Genomic DNA, 12,535 nt, shown 5'->3' with positions numbered 1-12,535 from the left:
CTACACGCAACACCTTTGCTGCGGTTAACTAGACGTAGCTCTCTTATGATTTGTTATGCATGTAGCATTCTCCTTCAAACATACAAAACAATGGCTACTTTCCATTAAACCATTTTATTAAAAATATCCTGTGATTACAAACACCCAGCAATTTACTAGCAAAAGGTTATCATCTCAATCTCTATTAAGATTAAGATCTATTCAAAATACATTACAACTTAATTTGTTATATTATCAATCGCTCAAAGTTGGTAGTCTAGCAATAAAAAAAAATCTTGATAAAATAAAAACTCAAGTTTCAAAATGAGTAACTGCTAAAAAAATTCCCAAAACAGAGTCACAGAATCAATACAATATAAACAAAAGAAGAATAAAATAGAAATTCATAAGTCAACTGAAGAAGGGAAATAGGAGAAAATGCACTTGGCCTCCCCAGAAGTCTCTGGGAATTAGAAGAAAGTAACCATTACAGAGATCTACTTTTGTTTTGAGTGACAATACATCTATTTCATTCGCTTTCATTATTCAATCCAAAAGGATCAGAAAAGAAAGCAAATAGAGTACCACTTAACATTAAGTTGCCCCTTGTATGTAAATTTCACTAAAAAACTTAATGTTAAAAGTGTTTCCTCATTTATGTTTCCCTACACTGGGCTTAAAAGCCCCAATAGGCCACAACAAGTAAAACACAGAGGAGGCCAAAGGCAACTAGATGAAAGAATCGTTGTCTTTTCTAAAAAACAAATGGAGCAACAGTGACAGGCTGGGGGGGCCCGCCCCACCTGAATGTTTGTAAAGAGAACACTGCAGAGAACAATTTTAAAAGCTTTCAGAGAAGGAGATGGTGACACTTGCTGCATTTACTGCATGCTGAAGTTTTGCTCCTCTTTCAAAGTTTATTTTGAAGGCACAATCAGTGTACACGTGTATTAGAACGAGTCTCAACGGCATTGTACCTCCCTTCCCCTTTTGTTTTGTCCTTTTTTTTCATAATGGCCATTGGTCTTTCTGATGTTTTGATTCACCCCACCTATTTCTTACACCGTTTCGTCTCTCAATGTCGTTGTTCATCTATAGAAGAACGCACTTTCTCTTGGTTTTAGTCTCAGGAGGCTCCAAGGCTGCCAGGATGGCCTCGTCAAACACGTTCTTAAGCCCTCGCTGTTTGAAAAGAAGACAAAAGAAAACATAGAGCAAACATTTGAATACTGTCTGTTATTGTTGCCTGATTTAACAAATATCATGTTGCTTTCAGTTTCAGTGCGCCGTACCTGCGTCAGAGCAGAGCACTCCACGTATTTGACAGCCTTGAGGTCGCGAGCCAGCTTCTCTCCACTCTCAGGATATAGGGGGCGCTGTTTGTTCTTTGCCAGCTTCTCAACTGTGTTGCTATCTTCCCGCAGGTCCATCTGTGTGCCCACTAACAGGAAGGGTGTGCGTTGGCAGTGGTGAGAAATCTCAGGAACCCACTGGGAAGGAAAAAAAAAAGATACAAAGATTAAATTTGCATGATTAGTAGATTCATCAAATAGTCAACTGACAGAAAATTAATCGGCAACTATTCTGATAATGGATTATTCGTTTAAGTAATCATTTAAGCAAAAATGCCAAACTTTCCCTTGTTTCACTTGTCACTTTTTTTGTGTGAAGTTACAGTAAACTTACTATCTTTTTTGGACTATTGGTCAGACAAAACAACACATTTGGTGATGTCACCTTAGGAAACAAGGAAATTGTGATGACCATTTTTCACTATTTTCTGCCATTTTATATACCTAACAATTAAATGATTAATTGACAAAATGATCTGAATCTGAATTGATAATGAAAATAATCCTAAACCTACATGTCTGTCAAACTAATTCTGCAAACCAGCACGTGAGACACATTTAACAACAAAGGTCAATCAGTGAAAAAATTATTTAAAAACTGACCTTTTCTTTGACGTTTTCAAATGATGAGGGAGAGACGACCGAGAAACATACAAGGAAGACATCTGTCTGTGGATAGCTGAGAGGACGCAGCCTGTCATAATCCTCCTGACCTGAGAGCAACAATGACAAGGGAGACAGGGACGTTTTTCTATTTGTTTTAGAGTGACAGAAATAAGAGAGAAAAAGAGAGACTTTGAAAGACATTTGTGTTACCTGCTGTGTCAAATAGCCCAAGTGTATAGGGCTCTCCCCCAATCATCACTGTCACTGCATAATTGTCAAAAACCTTTGAGCACACAAAAAAAAAGACTATAAATTTGACTAAAACGAAAGGCAGCATGTTTGATTGCATTGTATTTTAGCCATGAAGAAATATTAAAAGGAAAGGGGTGTTTCTAAGTCAATGTGTTTACGACATACAATACTTAAATCTTCTTACCGTAGGCACATATTCTGAGGGGAACTTGTTGGTTGTGTAGGAGATCAGTAAGCAAGTCTTTCCTACTGCACCGTCCCCTACAACTACACATTTTATAGTCTGCATCTACAGGGATAAAGAGAAAATAAGAAACATCACAAGAGTGTCTGCAAATACGCTAGCCAGACACTGAGAGAGGAAGTAATACACAAGAAGTCTAAATATCATATTCAAGGTTTATGTCAAGTCTGGCCTCATATACAACATGTGAAGCAACATGAATGGCCACACATTTACATCAACAGGCAAGGCAATGTTATATGTATTTATATATGTACTTCAGTAGTTTTTTTTTTTTGCTTTATTCAGTATTGTACTTTTTACTCCTCCACATTCATTTGACAAATATAGTTGGTTACTAGTTAAAATCAGCTCTAATTTAAGCAGCTACAACCAATAAATGCTGCTTACACAGTAATGCTTAAGTAATAATAATGCACAGTAGTATACTACTCTGAAAGGGGTGGCTCTGGGGCCTAATGAGTACTTTTACTCCACTAGATTATCCGGAAGCCATGGCAGAGATCTTGCATACAAAACATATGATAACTTTATAAAGTATGATGTATTAGTACAAATTAAACTGTCATACAGTATTTGAAGTAGTTAAAATTAGCCAGACCACACCAGCTAGACCAGCTACAACATTAAATTGCTTCTTACATGATTGTGCATACGTACATAGTACTATAACACTCCCATGGGGCATTTTGTGCAGTGAGTACTTTTACTTTTGATCATTTTGAATCCATTGCATTTATTTGACAAAATATGTTAAAAGATTTTACAAACACAACACATCTTGAGCTTACACTCAGTTGCCAGTTTATTAGGCACACTGAGCTAAAACGAATGCAGTCTAATACAACAGTCCTGCAATAAATCCTACCTTCAAAAAGATTATAATGTTCAGTTTTTGTTTTAGAGAGGTGATGATTCAACTTTATGATCATTTTTGAGGATGTAGTTTGTGGTGCTGTTGAACTGTATTATACAGAGGGCTGATCATTTAGCCTCGTGTGACATGTCAATTGAAAGGCTCTCAGATTGTAATGAGACTCTTAATTAATGCTTTATCAAGTGCAGGTGTGCTGAAAAGATCAATCAATTATTTTATATTATTTATACATTCCCATTTTGTGGTATTTGCAGTGGTAAGTAAAGCTCTCACTGGAAGAAAAAAGAAAACCACTTCACAGTCGTCGTACCATGCTTGTTATTACATGTGCGTGCAAAAGATTATTGATGACAGTGAACTTCCGCATAGGCTGCATACCAGAGATGTTAAAGAGAGAAAAAAACGACGGCCTATTAGCCCAATGTAATTTAGAAGCGGATACTGCCCAACACTTCCGCTAAATAAGTTGTTCATGGGATAAACTGAGGGCTGAAAACTGCTGTAACTTTAAGCAAACACTTGAAATTCTGAAGCTATAACCAACATAAAGCGAGCAGTTCACTAAAGTTGAGCCTGACTGTAGTTAAGTGATTGTATTAGCTCAGATTGATAAAGTGAGAAAATGAAAACGTTAGTATGTGTCTGTCAACTGTCACTTTGTTGCCTCAGTTAGCTTACTTTCTAAACTACAAACAGCTCAATCTATAACGCCAAACACAAGAAAATAATCGCACAACCAGCGGTGATAATTGACAAATGTGACAACTTCATCAACCAGATTGATGTTAGCCAACACTAATTTGAGCTTGTTGGCTAGGAAACTTCAACGCCCCGCGAATTTATAAAACCAATAAACAAGCGTTTCTTCTTTGTAGAAACGTTATATTGTCAAGGTGACTCTGCTATATTTGTCCCATAGTGTAATTAACCATAAATAGGTATTTCAGACTGTTTTCTAACTCTACTCACCGTTTTTCTTCGGACAGGTTAGGCGTTGGTTACATCCGGGTTTGAGGGTCGAATTACTTTGAGCGCAGCCGCAGACCAGACGAGCCACATTTACAGATGTAGAATAGAAACACCGCCGCCTGCTGGACAGAACCGCACACAGCAGGACATCTGTCTATCTATCTATCTATATTCAGTGTAAAAATACCCCATTTCCTACTCCAAAATCTCATTCAAATAAAAGTACAGAAGCAAAATGTACTGAAAGTATCAAAAGTAAAAGTATCCATTATGCAGATTATATTATTGTTACTTATGCATTTATGTTTAAGTAGTATTTTAATGTTGTAGCTGGTTGAGGTGGATCTAATTTTAATTATTTTGTATAATTTTGTATAATGTATTTGGTTGGATTGTTTCTAATCTATTCTACATCTATGATGTTATTATCAGCAATTGTAGTTGAGTATTGAGTATTTTTGAGGCAAAAGATACTTTTTTTCTGATATTTCTCTGTAAGACAAGCTTCCATTCCTCAAAGTAAGATCAACTTTTCTATTCTCTATCATGAGCTGACCTTTGTCTCCCATAAGTGAATGACAACTTGGTCTCATGCTATTTGTGCGTTGTGTATGGATTTTTTACTAATTGATAATTAGTTTGTAAACGGGAAATCACAACAATAAAACGAGAGTGTCACTCAACAGGAAAGGGCCTTAAGGCCCATATGACTTCAGTACACATGGAGGTGTATCTTTCAGGAGTCATGAAATGGCCAGAAGAAATCATTGCTGACCTTTCACATCCTGGATATAACCTGTTTCAGCTTCTTCCTTCTAGTAGGACACTGTACACCAACAGCCAGACATATCATACTACATAACTCTTTTTTTCCACACACCATCACACTCATGAACAATTACGTCTCATCAGCCAAGAGAGGTATAAAAACAATTCCTGTGAAATAAACATGGATATACAGTATGCAATAATAATACTGTAACAAACATTGTGCAATAGCTCTAAGCATCATAGACACTGTCTAAGAAGACTGTACATACTGTGTATATAGTCACAATATATTCACACAAACCAATCATTATTCATACAATATATATTCATCATTATTTGCGCTTCCATGCACTACCTGTACCTCAAATCTGACCTGTACAAAGCTTTCTGTCTTGCCTGTATAATAGTTGTATGTTTAATTTATGTTTAGCTTGTTATCTTTGTTTAGCTGTATCTGTATCTTATGAGTAAATGTCAACATACTTGGCCAATAAAGTTGATTCTGATTTTAATTATATTGAACTTTAATGACACATACAGTATTACCAAATAAATTTGAAATGATCACAAACTAATTGTCACACAGCAAACCTGGAGCCGTGGCCCCTGTTTGGGGTCTGGGGTCTAGGGGCCAGTTGTCCGTTTTCCCAGTTGGTAATCCAGCCTCAGTAGACCATTTACATGGAAGAAGTTTTGAGTTTTTCTGTGACATCACAGTAGGAAAAGCACAGTTGTTGATAATAAAATGAATGGCATACTGCTCTTTTGGCATCTGTTGTATTAAACTCCACATTTATAGAAAAAAACTTTCAAAATATGAGTTTATTATGGTGAGCTTTAGTAGTTTAGTTAAATGTAATCTTTTTACATTTTGGTTTACAATATTTCACATTCTAAATCATGGCATTGTGTAAAAAAAGTTTGCTAAAATGTCCTCTAGGGAAATACTTTATTTTGAAAAATACAGAGACCGGAAATCCCGGTTGTTAGCTGTGATGCTAACTTGATAGTAGTGTAGCTTCTCTTTGTCAGAGGACCGACTTCCGTTTTCATGTTTGGTCCAGGTTTCTGGAATTTACTATCTAGTGGGACTGAGCTTTCTGTCTCTTTGGTAAACAGTAGCAGTGATTTAGTATTTTCGTGACGGAGCTTGTAAAAGGTCCTCCATTTCAGCCTGATAAGAGTTTGAATTCGTCATTGTATTTCATCCTTGAAAAACACGACTGTTTACCTAGCTAGCTGGCTAGCATCAGCCAGCTGAGTTAAATCACCTAGCATGTTTCGGTACTTGAATGACGTTGATGACGACCCCTACATGATGTAAGTATTGACATTAATTACATTTTATTCCGACAGCGTTACCTCTCTGTGTTTTGCAATAGGTGGAAAATGTACACATTGGCACGCTAAGTCATATTTTTTCACTGTGCCTTAAGCAGGTACCTAACGTTACCCCAGCCAGCTGTGGGGGCCTACAGTGGTCCACCATATTGGATAGACAATAACAAAAAATGCTGTCAGAGCCCAACAGGACTTGGTTAACCAATCAGTAGCTAAAATGGCAATTGGCACTACTGGTATAACTTCCCGTTGTTTCCCAAATAACTTTGAGATTGAGATTTAGCTAATTGATGGCAGGTGGCAATTGATTTTCTAGTCTAGGTATCGGAACATCTTTTCATCACATTTCCTGAAGAGTATTCCCTACATACAACAAATATATCAAACTGAAAATTGGTGACCACCCTGCCTTTTGCTAAATAAATAAATAAATATATATATTATTGCAGATATATGCATTCACAAGAAACTGATTTGAAGGAGTTGAGTAAATCTGGAACATTTCATAGACCTGCTGCATATACACACACAACCTCGTTCACCACCTGTCACACCATTAGCACTCAAATCTTCACATTTGAGAAGGTGGAAACAGACAAGATTTGGCATTTTCGCTGTAAAAGAAAATCGATTAGCAAAAGTTTTTGAGCTCCTTCCATGCTGGAAAACAAAACAAAAATAGGAAATCGTACACAAATTTATGAGTTGAAACAATTAGTCGCTTAATTTATTAGTTAATTGATAATCTTTTGTCTCATTTGTCAAGTATAAATGCCAAACACTCACTGGTTCCAGCCTCTTAAATGTGAGGATTTGCTTTTTTTTGTCTGTTTTTAACATAATTGTAAATTGAACGTCTTGGGGTCTGCAAACTTGTTCTGGACATTTTCCATTATTTTCTGACATTTTATAGACTAAACCCCCCCGTGTTAAGATGACGTGATAGATTTAAGATAAGATTTTTTAGATTTAAGATGTTAGACTTTCTTTCAATTTGTAGCCACTCAACTACACCTGACTTAAGCTGAAAGAAAAGATGATAAATGCTTTGAAATGGAACCTGTTCACTACTTCTCCATCTGTGCTCATGTCAAATAAGTCCAGTGCATTCCTCACAGAACAATTATGATTTAATTGAAAAGATAATAAATACATGAATCACAATTGAAAATAGTTGTTAGTTGCAGTCTTAGACTCTTTAATTGCTGGGCTCAGTAGAGCTTTGGGAACTCAAACTGGGTTCTCAGCAAGAGGAGATCACATGCGATCTGTAGGGTGAGGTAATGTTCGATACTGGTGTTGATACAAATCCAGACATTTGGCACAGATTGTGATACTTGTTTCAATACCTTACTTTGAGGAAGATAAACATGTTTGTTTTACAACACCCATTTTTCCTTCCCAATCTAGAAAATTTTGAACATTAAATACAATCTATAAATGGTAAAATTATGATTGAAATCTGTAAATATTTGATAAAAGAATAAGATTACAATTCTGAGTAGGCATTCTACACAAATTTTCAGTACTTTACAGTTTTTTTAACTTAGTACTATGGACACATTTCACTCGGGACCAAAACAGTATCGAGTTTTGAAACCCATTCCCTACTAATGTGTCACATCCTATTTTGAAATCTTCCCTCCTCATATATGTGAGTCTAGTCACCCAGTTACACTCAGTCAATTCACAGGAACTCATCAGAAGTCAAAAGGTTTCAGTGTAATTTGTGTTTTCTTCTAGGGATCCATTTGCAGCTCACAGGCAGCAGATGAGGGTTCTGTTTGGACCGTTTGGCATGGACCCCTTTGCTCTCGCCCCCCAGATGCAGCCACACCGTGCACCACGTAGACAGGTAGCGGTCTGCTATGTGCATTGACTGTATTCATGTGTTTTGTATGTTTCATGTATTTGGTATCCACATTAGTTTATCTATTGTATTTTTTGAGTTAAAATTGTGCATTTTCTTCTAGGCTGGTCAGCTGACCCCCTTTGGCATGATGGGAATGGTGAGTAGCTGCTTCTACGACCTCCTTCAATACCTGCGAAATATAGAACTTATATGTCTGAAAGTGTCTTACAGATTACACATGTACTATCAAGTGACTTTACAATCAGCACTGCTCCCAGTACACTACACACACACACACCGGAATGGACAATTCACATATTTCTGAATGTAACAATGGTGCAATACCCACACCTCTATGTGCAATCCAGTATAATCCCTTTTTCCTTTACTTCTTTCTTTCTGTGAATTTTTAAACTTGTAAATTTCAGTTTTTTGGTTTTAGTAGCTTTTTTATAACAGTCTTTATTGTTTTTATTTATTAAATCTTGATTCTCTACTTATGTCTCTATTGCACTATCCTGTATGCTGCTGGAACAATGCAAATGTCCCTGCTGAGGGATTAATAAAGGATTATTTTATCTTATTTTATCTTTACCAGAGTTCATGTAAATACCAATATGGCCAAAGAAGTATATAGTCATCTATACATTTTTGCTTTGAAAGAAAGGTTGTGGGGCTGAAAGGATGACCCTGGTGGCACTGAACTGACAACGAGCACTGTTGTTTTAGAGGTGTACCACTCTTATACTTTATACTTGATGTTTCATCAAATGAGAATTTTAAAGATCTCCTTTCATTTCTTTCTGCAGGGTGGAGGGTTCATGGATATGTTTGGCATGATGGGAGAAATGATGGGAAACGTGGTGAGTAGTTCTGTCCACCAATTTCAAGTAAACACAAAGTAATTACCCTCATGAATGAAACCTGTGTGTCTGAACAATACTCACCTTCTATTTACTTTTTATTATTTTTCTTCTTATAGGAAAGAATGTCCGGTTCACCAAACTGTCAGACGTTTTCCTCCTCAACAGTGATCTCCTACTCCTCTTCAGATTTAGGGGCTCCTGAAGTTTATCAGCAGACCAGTGCAACGAGAACAGGCCCTGGAGGGGTGAGAGTAACTTACAGTTGTTAATGTTATTACTGTACATGTCGGGAGTGCTGGTTAGTATCATATAAGTAGATCTGATTACTCAACCTCCAAAAGCCTGACTGGACATGTGGCCTTCATGCTTTGTTAGTCCAGGCATGACTGTGGCCTTCTGGCCTCATTAACACATGAAATCGCCAGTAATTGTAGTGACAATAAATAGATCATGTACACTATAAATATCATAGTTGTCATACAAACATGTCAGTCTGAGTTCATTCAGAGTGCAGAGCATCCTGCTTGTTTTAGTAAACGGAGTCACTTTTCACCTCAGATCCGTGAGACGCGGCAGTCAATGAGGGACAGTGAGAGCGGCCTCGAGCGTCTCGCCATCGGCCACCATATTGGGGATCGTGCACACATAATGGAGCGTTCACGAAATCGCCGCACTGGAGACCGCGAGGAGCGACAAGACTTCATTAACCTTGATGAGAGTGAGTCATTGCCTAACTTTGAATAGTACAAGAGAGCTCAGTTTCATATATATGGCGGCAAACTTAAAGGAAGTAAAACAATTTGTCAGGCCTAACAATACACAGAAGTAATGGTATTTAGTCACCTAGAAGTTGATAATTCTGCAGTGACATCAGATATATGTTACAACCTGCCCTTCGTTTCTGCTAGCTGATGCCGTAGCGTTTGATGAGGAGTGGAGGAGGGAGGCAGGAAGATACGTTCCCCCGACTGCTCGGGCACTGGACTACGGACGAGATCGACGGGCAGGAGGCCAGCAGCTGGCCCTTACTGCCCCTCCCAGCTCAACGCCCCCACCAGGCCATCGGCACGAGTCCCCAAGACACCGCCAGCCCCACACCCGTCCACGTTACGACTGGTGAGAGGTAAGAGATCAGAATCAGCTTTATTTGCAAAGTATATGTACACATTCAAGGAATTTGTCACTCAAACACTTTGTCCAGATGTGTGCAATGAAAACCCTCCAGAGAATAGATGGTTCTTAGTTTGAAGCAGGTGCAGAAAGTGTTGAGTGTCGCTTAGCTTATGTTCAATTTTTGCTTTTTGCTTTTTATTGGAGGATCAGTTTTACATAATTGAACAACGTAAGGGCTCCGGGTATTTATTCTGGTTTGAGTGATCCTCAAACCTTCATGACAGGGTTACCCAACATTTTTAAAATGATATAACACTGGTACACTATGGTGAAGATGTGCACTTGGGTGAGTCCTATACACTGTACAATATCCGAGATCTTGCCGGTTCATTGCATGTTAGACTGTATGAGATGGGTCTAATTTTGAGGCATGTCAGATTGTGTGATGAATGTGTGATGAATTGTAACGCTACGTTATAAATGCAAGAGAAGAAAATATGCATGTCATCAACCTGTCATCCGTCTGTACCGCAGTCCCATTGTGAGAATTTGTTCCTAAATTTATAATACTGTCAGACTTTTGATGCAAGCTGTTTTTGATCACTAAACCGTTAAACTGGCTTTTGCTGGGCGTGTCTCACAGTGCTATCTAGGACCTCCATTTTGGTTTGACATCCATGGTTCATGTTGTGTTAAGCTCTGTTGATTCCATCTGCCTTTCTGTCTGTAATGAACACCGTGGCCTTGGTTGGGTGTCCCTGCAGGTGTCACACTTGGGCGACCAGACGGAAGGAGTTGAGGGAAGATTTCCCCGATGCTGTGAACCACGCTGAAGACGGAAGTTGATGAACGTCACAACTGCCCGTCGTAAATGTTTGATATGACTGGACTGTCTTTACATGAACAACATACACACAACGAAACCCCTCACACTTGATAGTTACATTTACAGCTCTACTTCTCCACTCTCTCTCTCACACACACACACACACACACACACACACACACACACACACACACACACACACACACAGTGGCACCCCTGTGCAAACATGGGTATAACTACACTCACTTTATATATACTCATTCTCAAAACTTGACGTGTTTCTGCCCACTGCACTTATGTGCTACAGTATACAGTACATCTGCTGTACAGTCCATTTTATGTTTGTGAAGACACTAGTGTGTCAGTGAATTGAATTGTATACTGTTAACTAATTAATCTAACTAAATAAAAGTTCATTAAACATTGTTAGATAATTACAAAATGTGTCTCTGTTGTGGTTGTGTTTGAGGCTTGATATTGCTTGCGAACGTACAGCATAAATCTGTCAATATATGTTTTTTTGCTCCTCTGTACTTGTGTTCAGTTATTGGTTCTGTGCAGCTGTAGAGTGTGCACATCTCTTTTGAACAGATAAATCAGCGACACATTTTTTTCCTCCCCACTGCATGTGCATGTATTTGCTCCCTCTTTCCTGTGCCACCATGTCTGCAGGTCATGTGACATCCAGATGGAGCACACAAGTGGAGCAGCCAATGAAAATCCTCCTCTTTTGACAAATCACTCCCATAGCAGGCTCCCTGCCTGCCGCCGTCTGTGCTGGCTGTATCTTTAATTACATCCACGACTATTTTTACATGCACATCCTCCCTCCAGCATGCACTGCTCCTGTCACCTGTCTTCTTGTCTCCTTTGATCCCCATCATTAGATCTCCTACAAGGCAGCTCATTTTGTGCATCTGTCTTTGCTTAGATGTATCCTCCTCATTGTTTCTTTGTTTTGATATTTTCTGCCTATCTTCTACATCTGAAGTATACAGATGTTTGTTCCCGTTTTTTTTCCAGTAAACCTGTACTTTTCATCCAGTTACGACATTCTTTCGCAGGACAGCAGCACTGCCGATATTTGGCAGCAACCACAACAACAATTATCATGTTATCATCAAGCAGTTTTTGGGACAATATTTGCACACAAGTCATGAATGCTGCTGTAGTTAGTGAGCAGATGAGCATATGTACACTCAGCAAACAAATGACAGGACTTGTAGGAAGTGAGGAAAACAATGTTAAATGCAAAGGTTGAAAATGGAGTCCACCAAGAGGTTACAGTGCAAATTACAACATATGCTCAGCTTTCTCAGACATTTTATCTTATATTCACTAAAACAAAAGAACTATATCCAACCTCTGTTATTCAACTCTATCCCTCTTTCCACCCTCTTATTTTTTTCCTCCTCTCCCAGCTTCGTTCCCTCCTCCTCTCTGCGTCTTCCAATGACTCACACGCTCCCCCTCCCCCCTGTGTGTCA

General features: G+C 38.4%; 2 protein-coding genes across 2 annotated transcripts; one reads left to right on the top strand and one right to left on the bottom strand.

The window, feature by feature from the left end:
- Positions 1-871: 871 nt before the first annotated feature.
- On the bottom strand, positions 872-4,327 carry cdc42l (cell division cycle 42, like). Its single transcript, XM_070911451.1, has 6 exons — positions 4,280-4,327; positions 2,374-2,478; positions 2,148-2,220; positions 1,935-2,044; positions 1,272-1,469; positions 872-1,161 (listed from the first exon to the last, which is right to left on the bottom strand). The coding sequence occupies exons 2-6, from the start codon at positions 2,476-2,478 to the stop codon at positions 1,072-1,074; spliced, it is 576 nt and encodes a 191-aa protein (XP_070767552.1). The 5' UTR covers positions 4,280-4,327; the 3' UTR covers positions 872-1,071.
- Positions 4,328-6,096: 1,769 nt separating this feature from the next.
- mlf2 (myeloid leukemia factor 2) lies at positions 6,097-11,448 on the top strand. Its single transcript, XM_070911447.1, has 8 exons — positions 6,097-6,370; positions 8,135-8,246; positions 8,365-8,400; positions 9,053-9,106; positions 9,226-9,354; positions 9,668-9,827; positions 10,018-10,232; positions 10,987-11,448. Exons 1-7 carry the CDS (start codon positions 6,327-6,329, stop codon positions 10,227-10,229), a joined length of 747 nt encoding a protein of 248 aa, XP_070767548.1. The 5' UTR covers positions 6,097-6,326; the 3' UTR covers positions 10,230-10,232; positions 10,987-11,448.
- The last annotated feature ends 1,087 nt before the right edge of the window (positions 11,449-12,535 follow it).

This window comes from Enoplosus armatus, chromosome 9 (assembly GCF_043641665.1).
Source record: "Enoplosus armatus isolate fEnoArm2 chromosome 9, fEnoArm2.hap1, whole genome shotgun sequence".
NCBI lineage: Eukaryota > Metazoa > Chordata > Actinopteri > Centrarchiformes > Enoplosidae > Enoplosus > Enoplosus armatus.
Note: the sequence above shows the minus strand (reverse complement) of the source record. Positions and strands in the feature narration are given on the sequence as shown.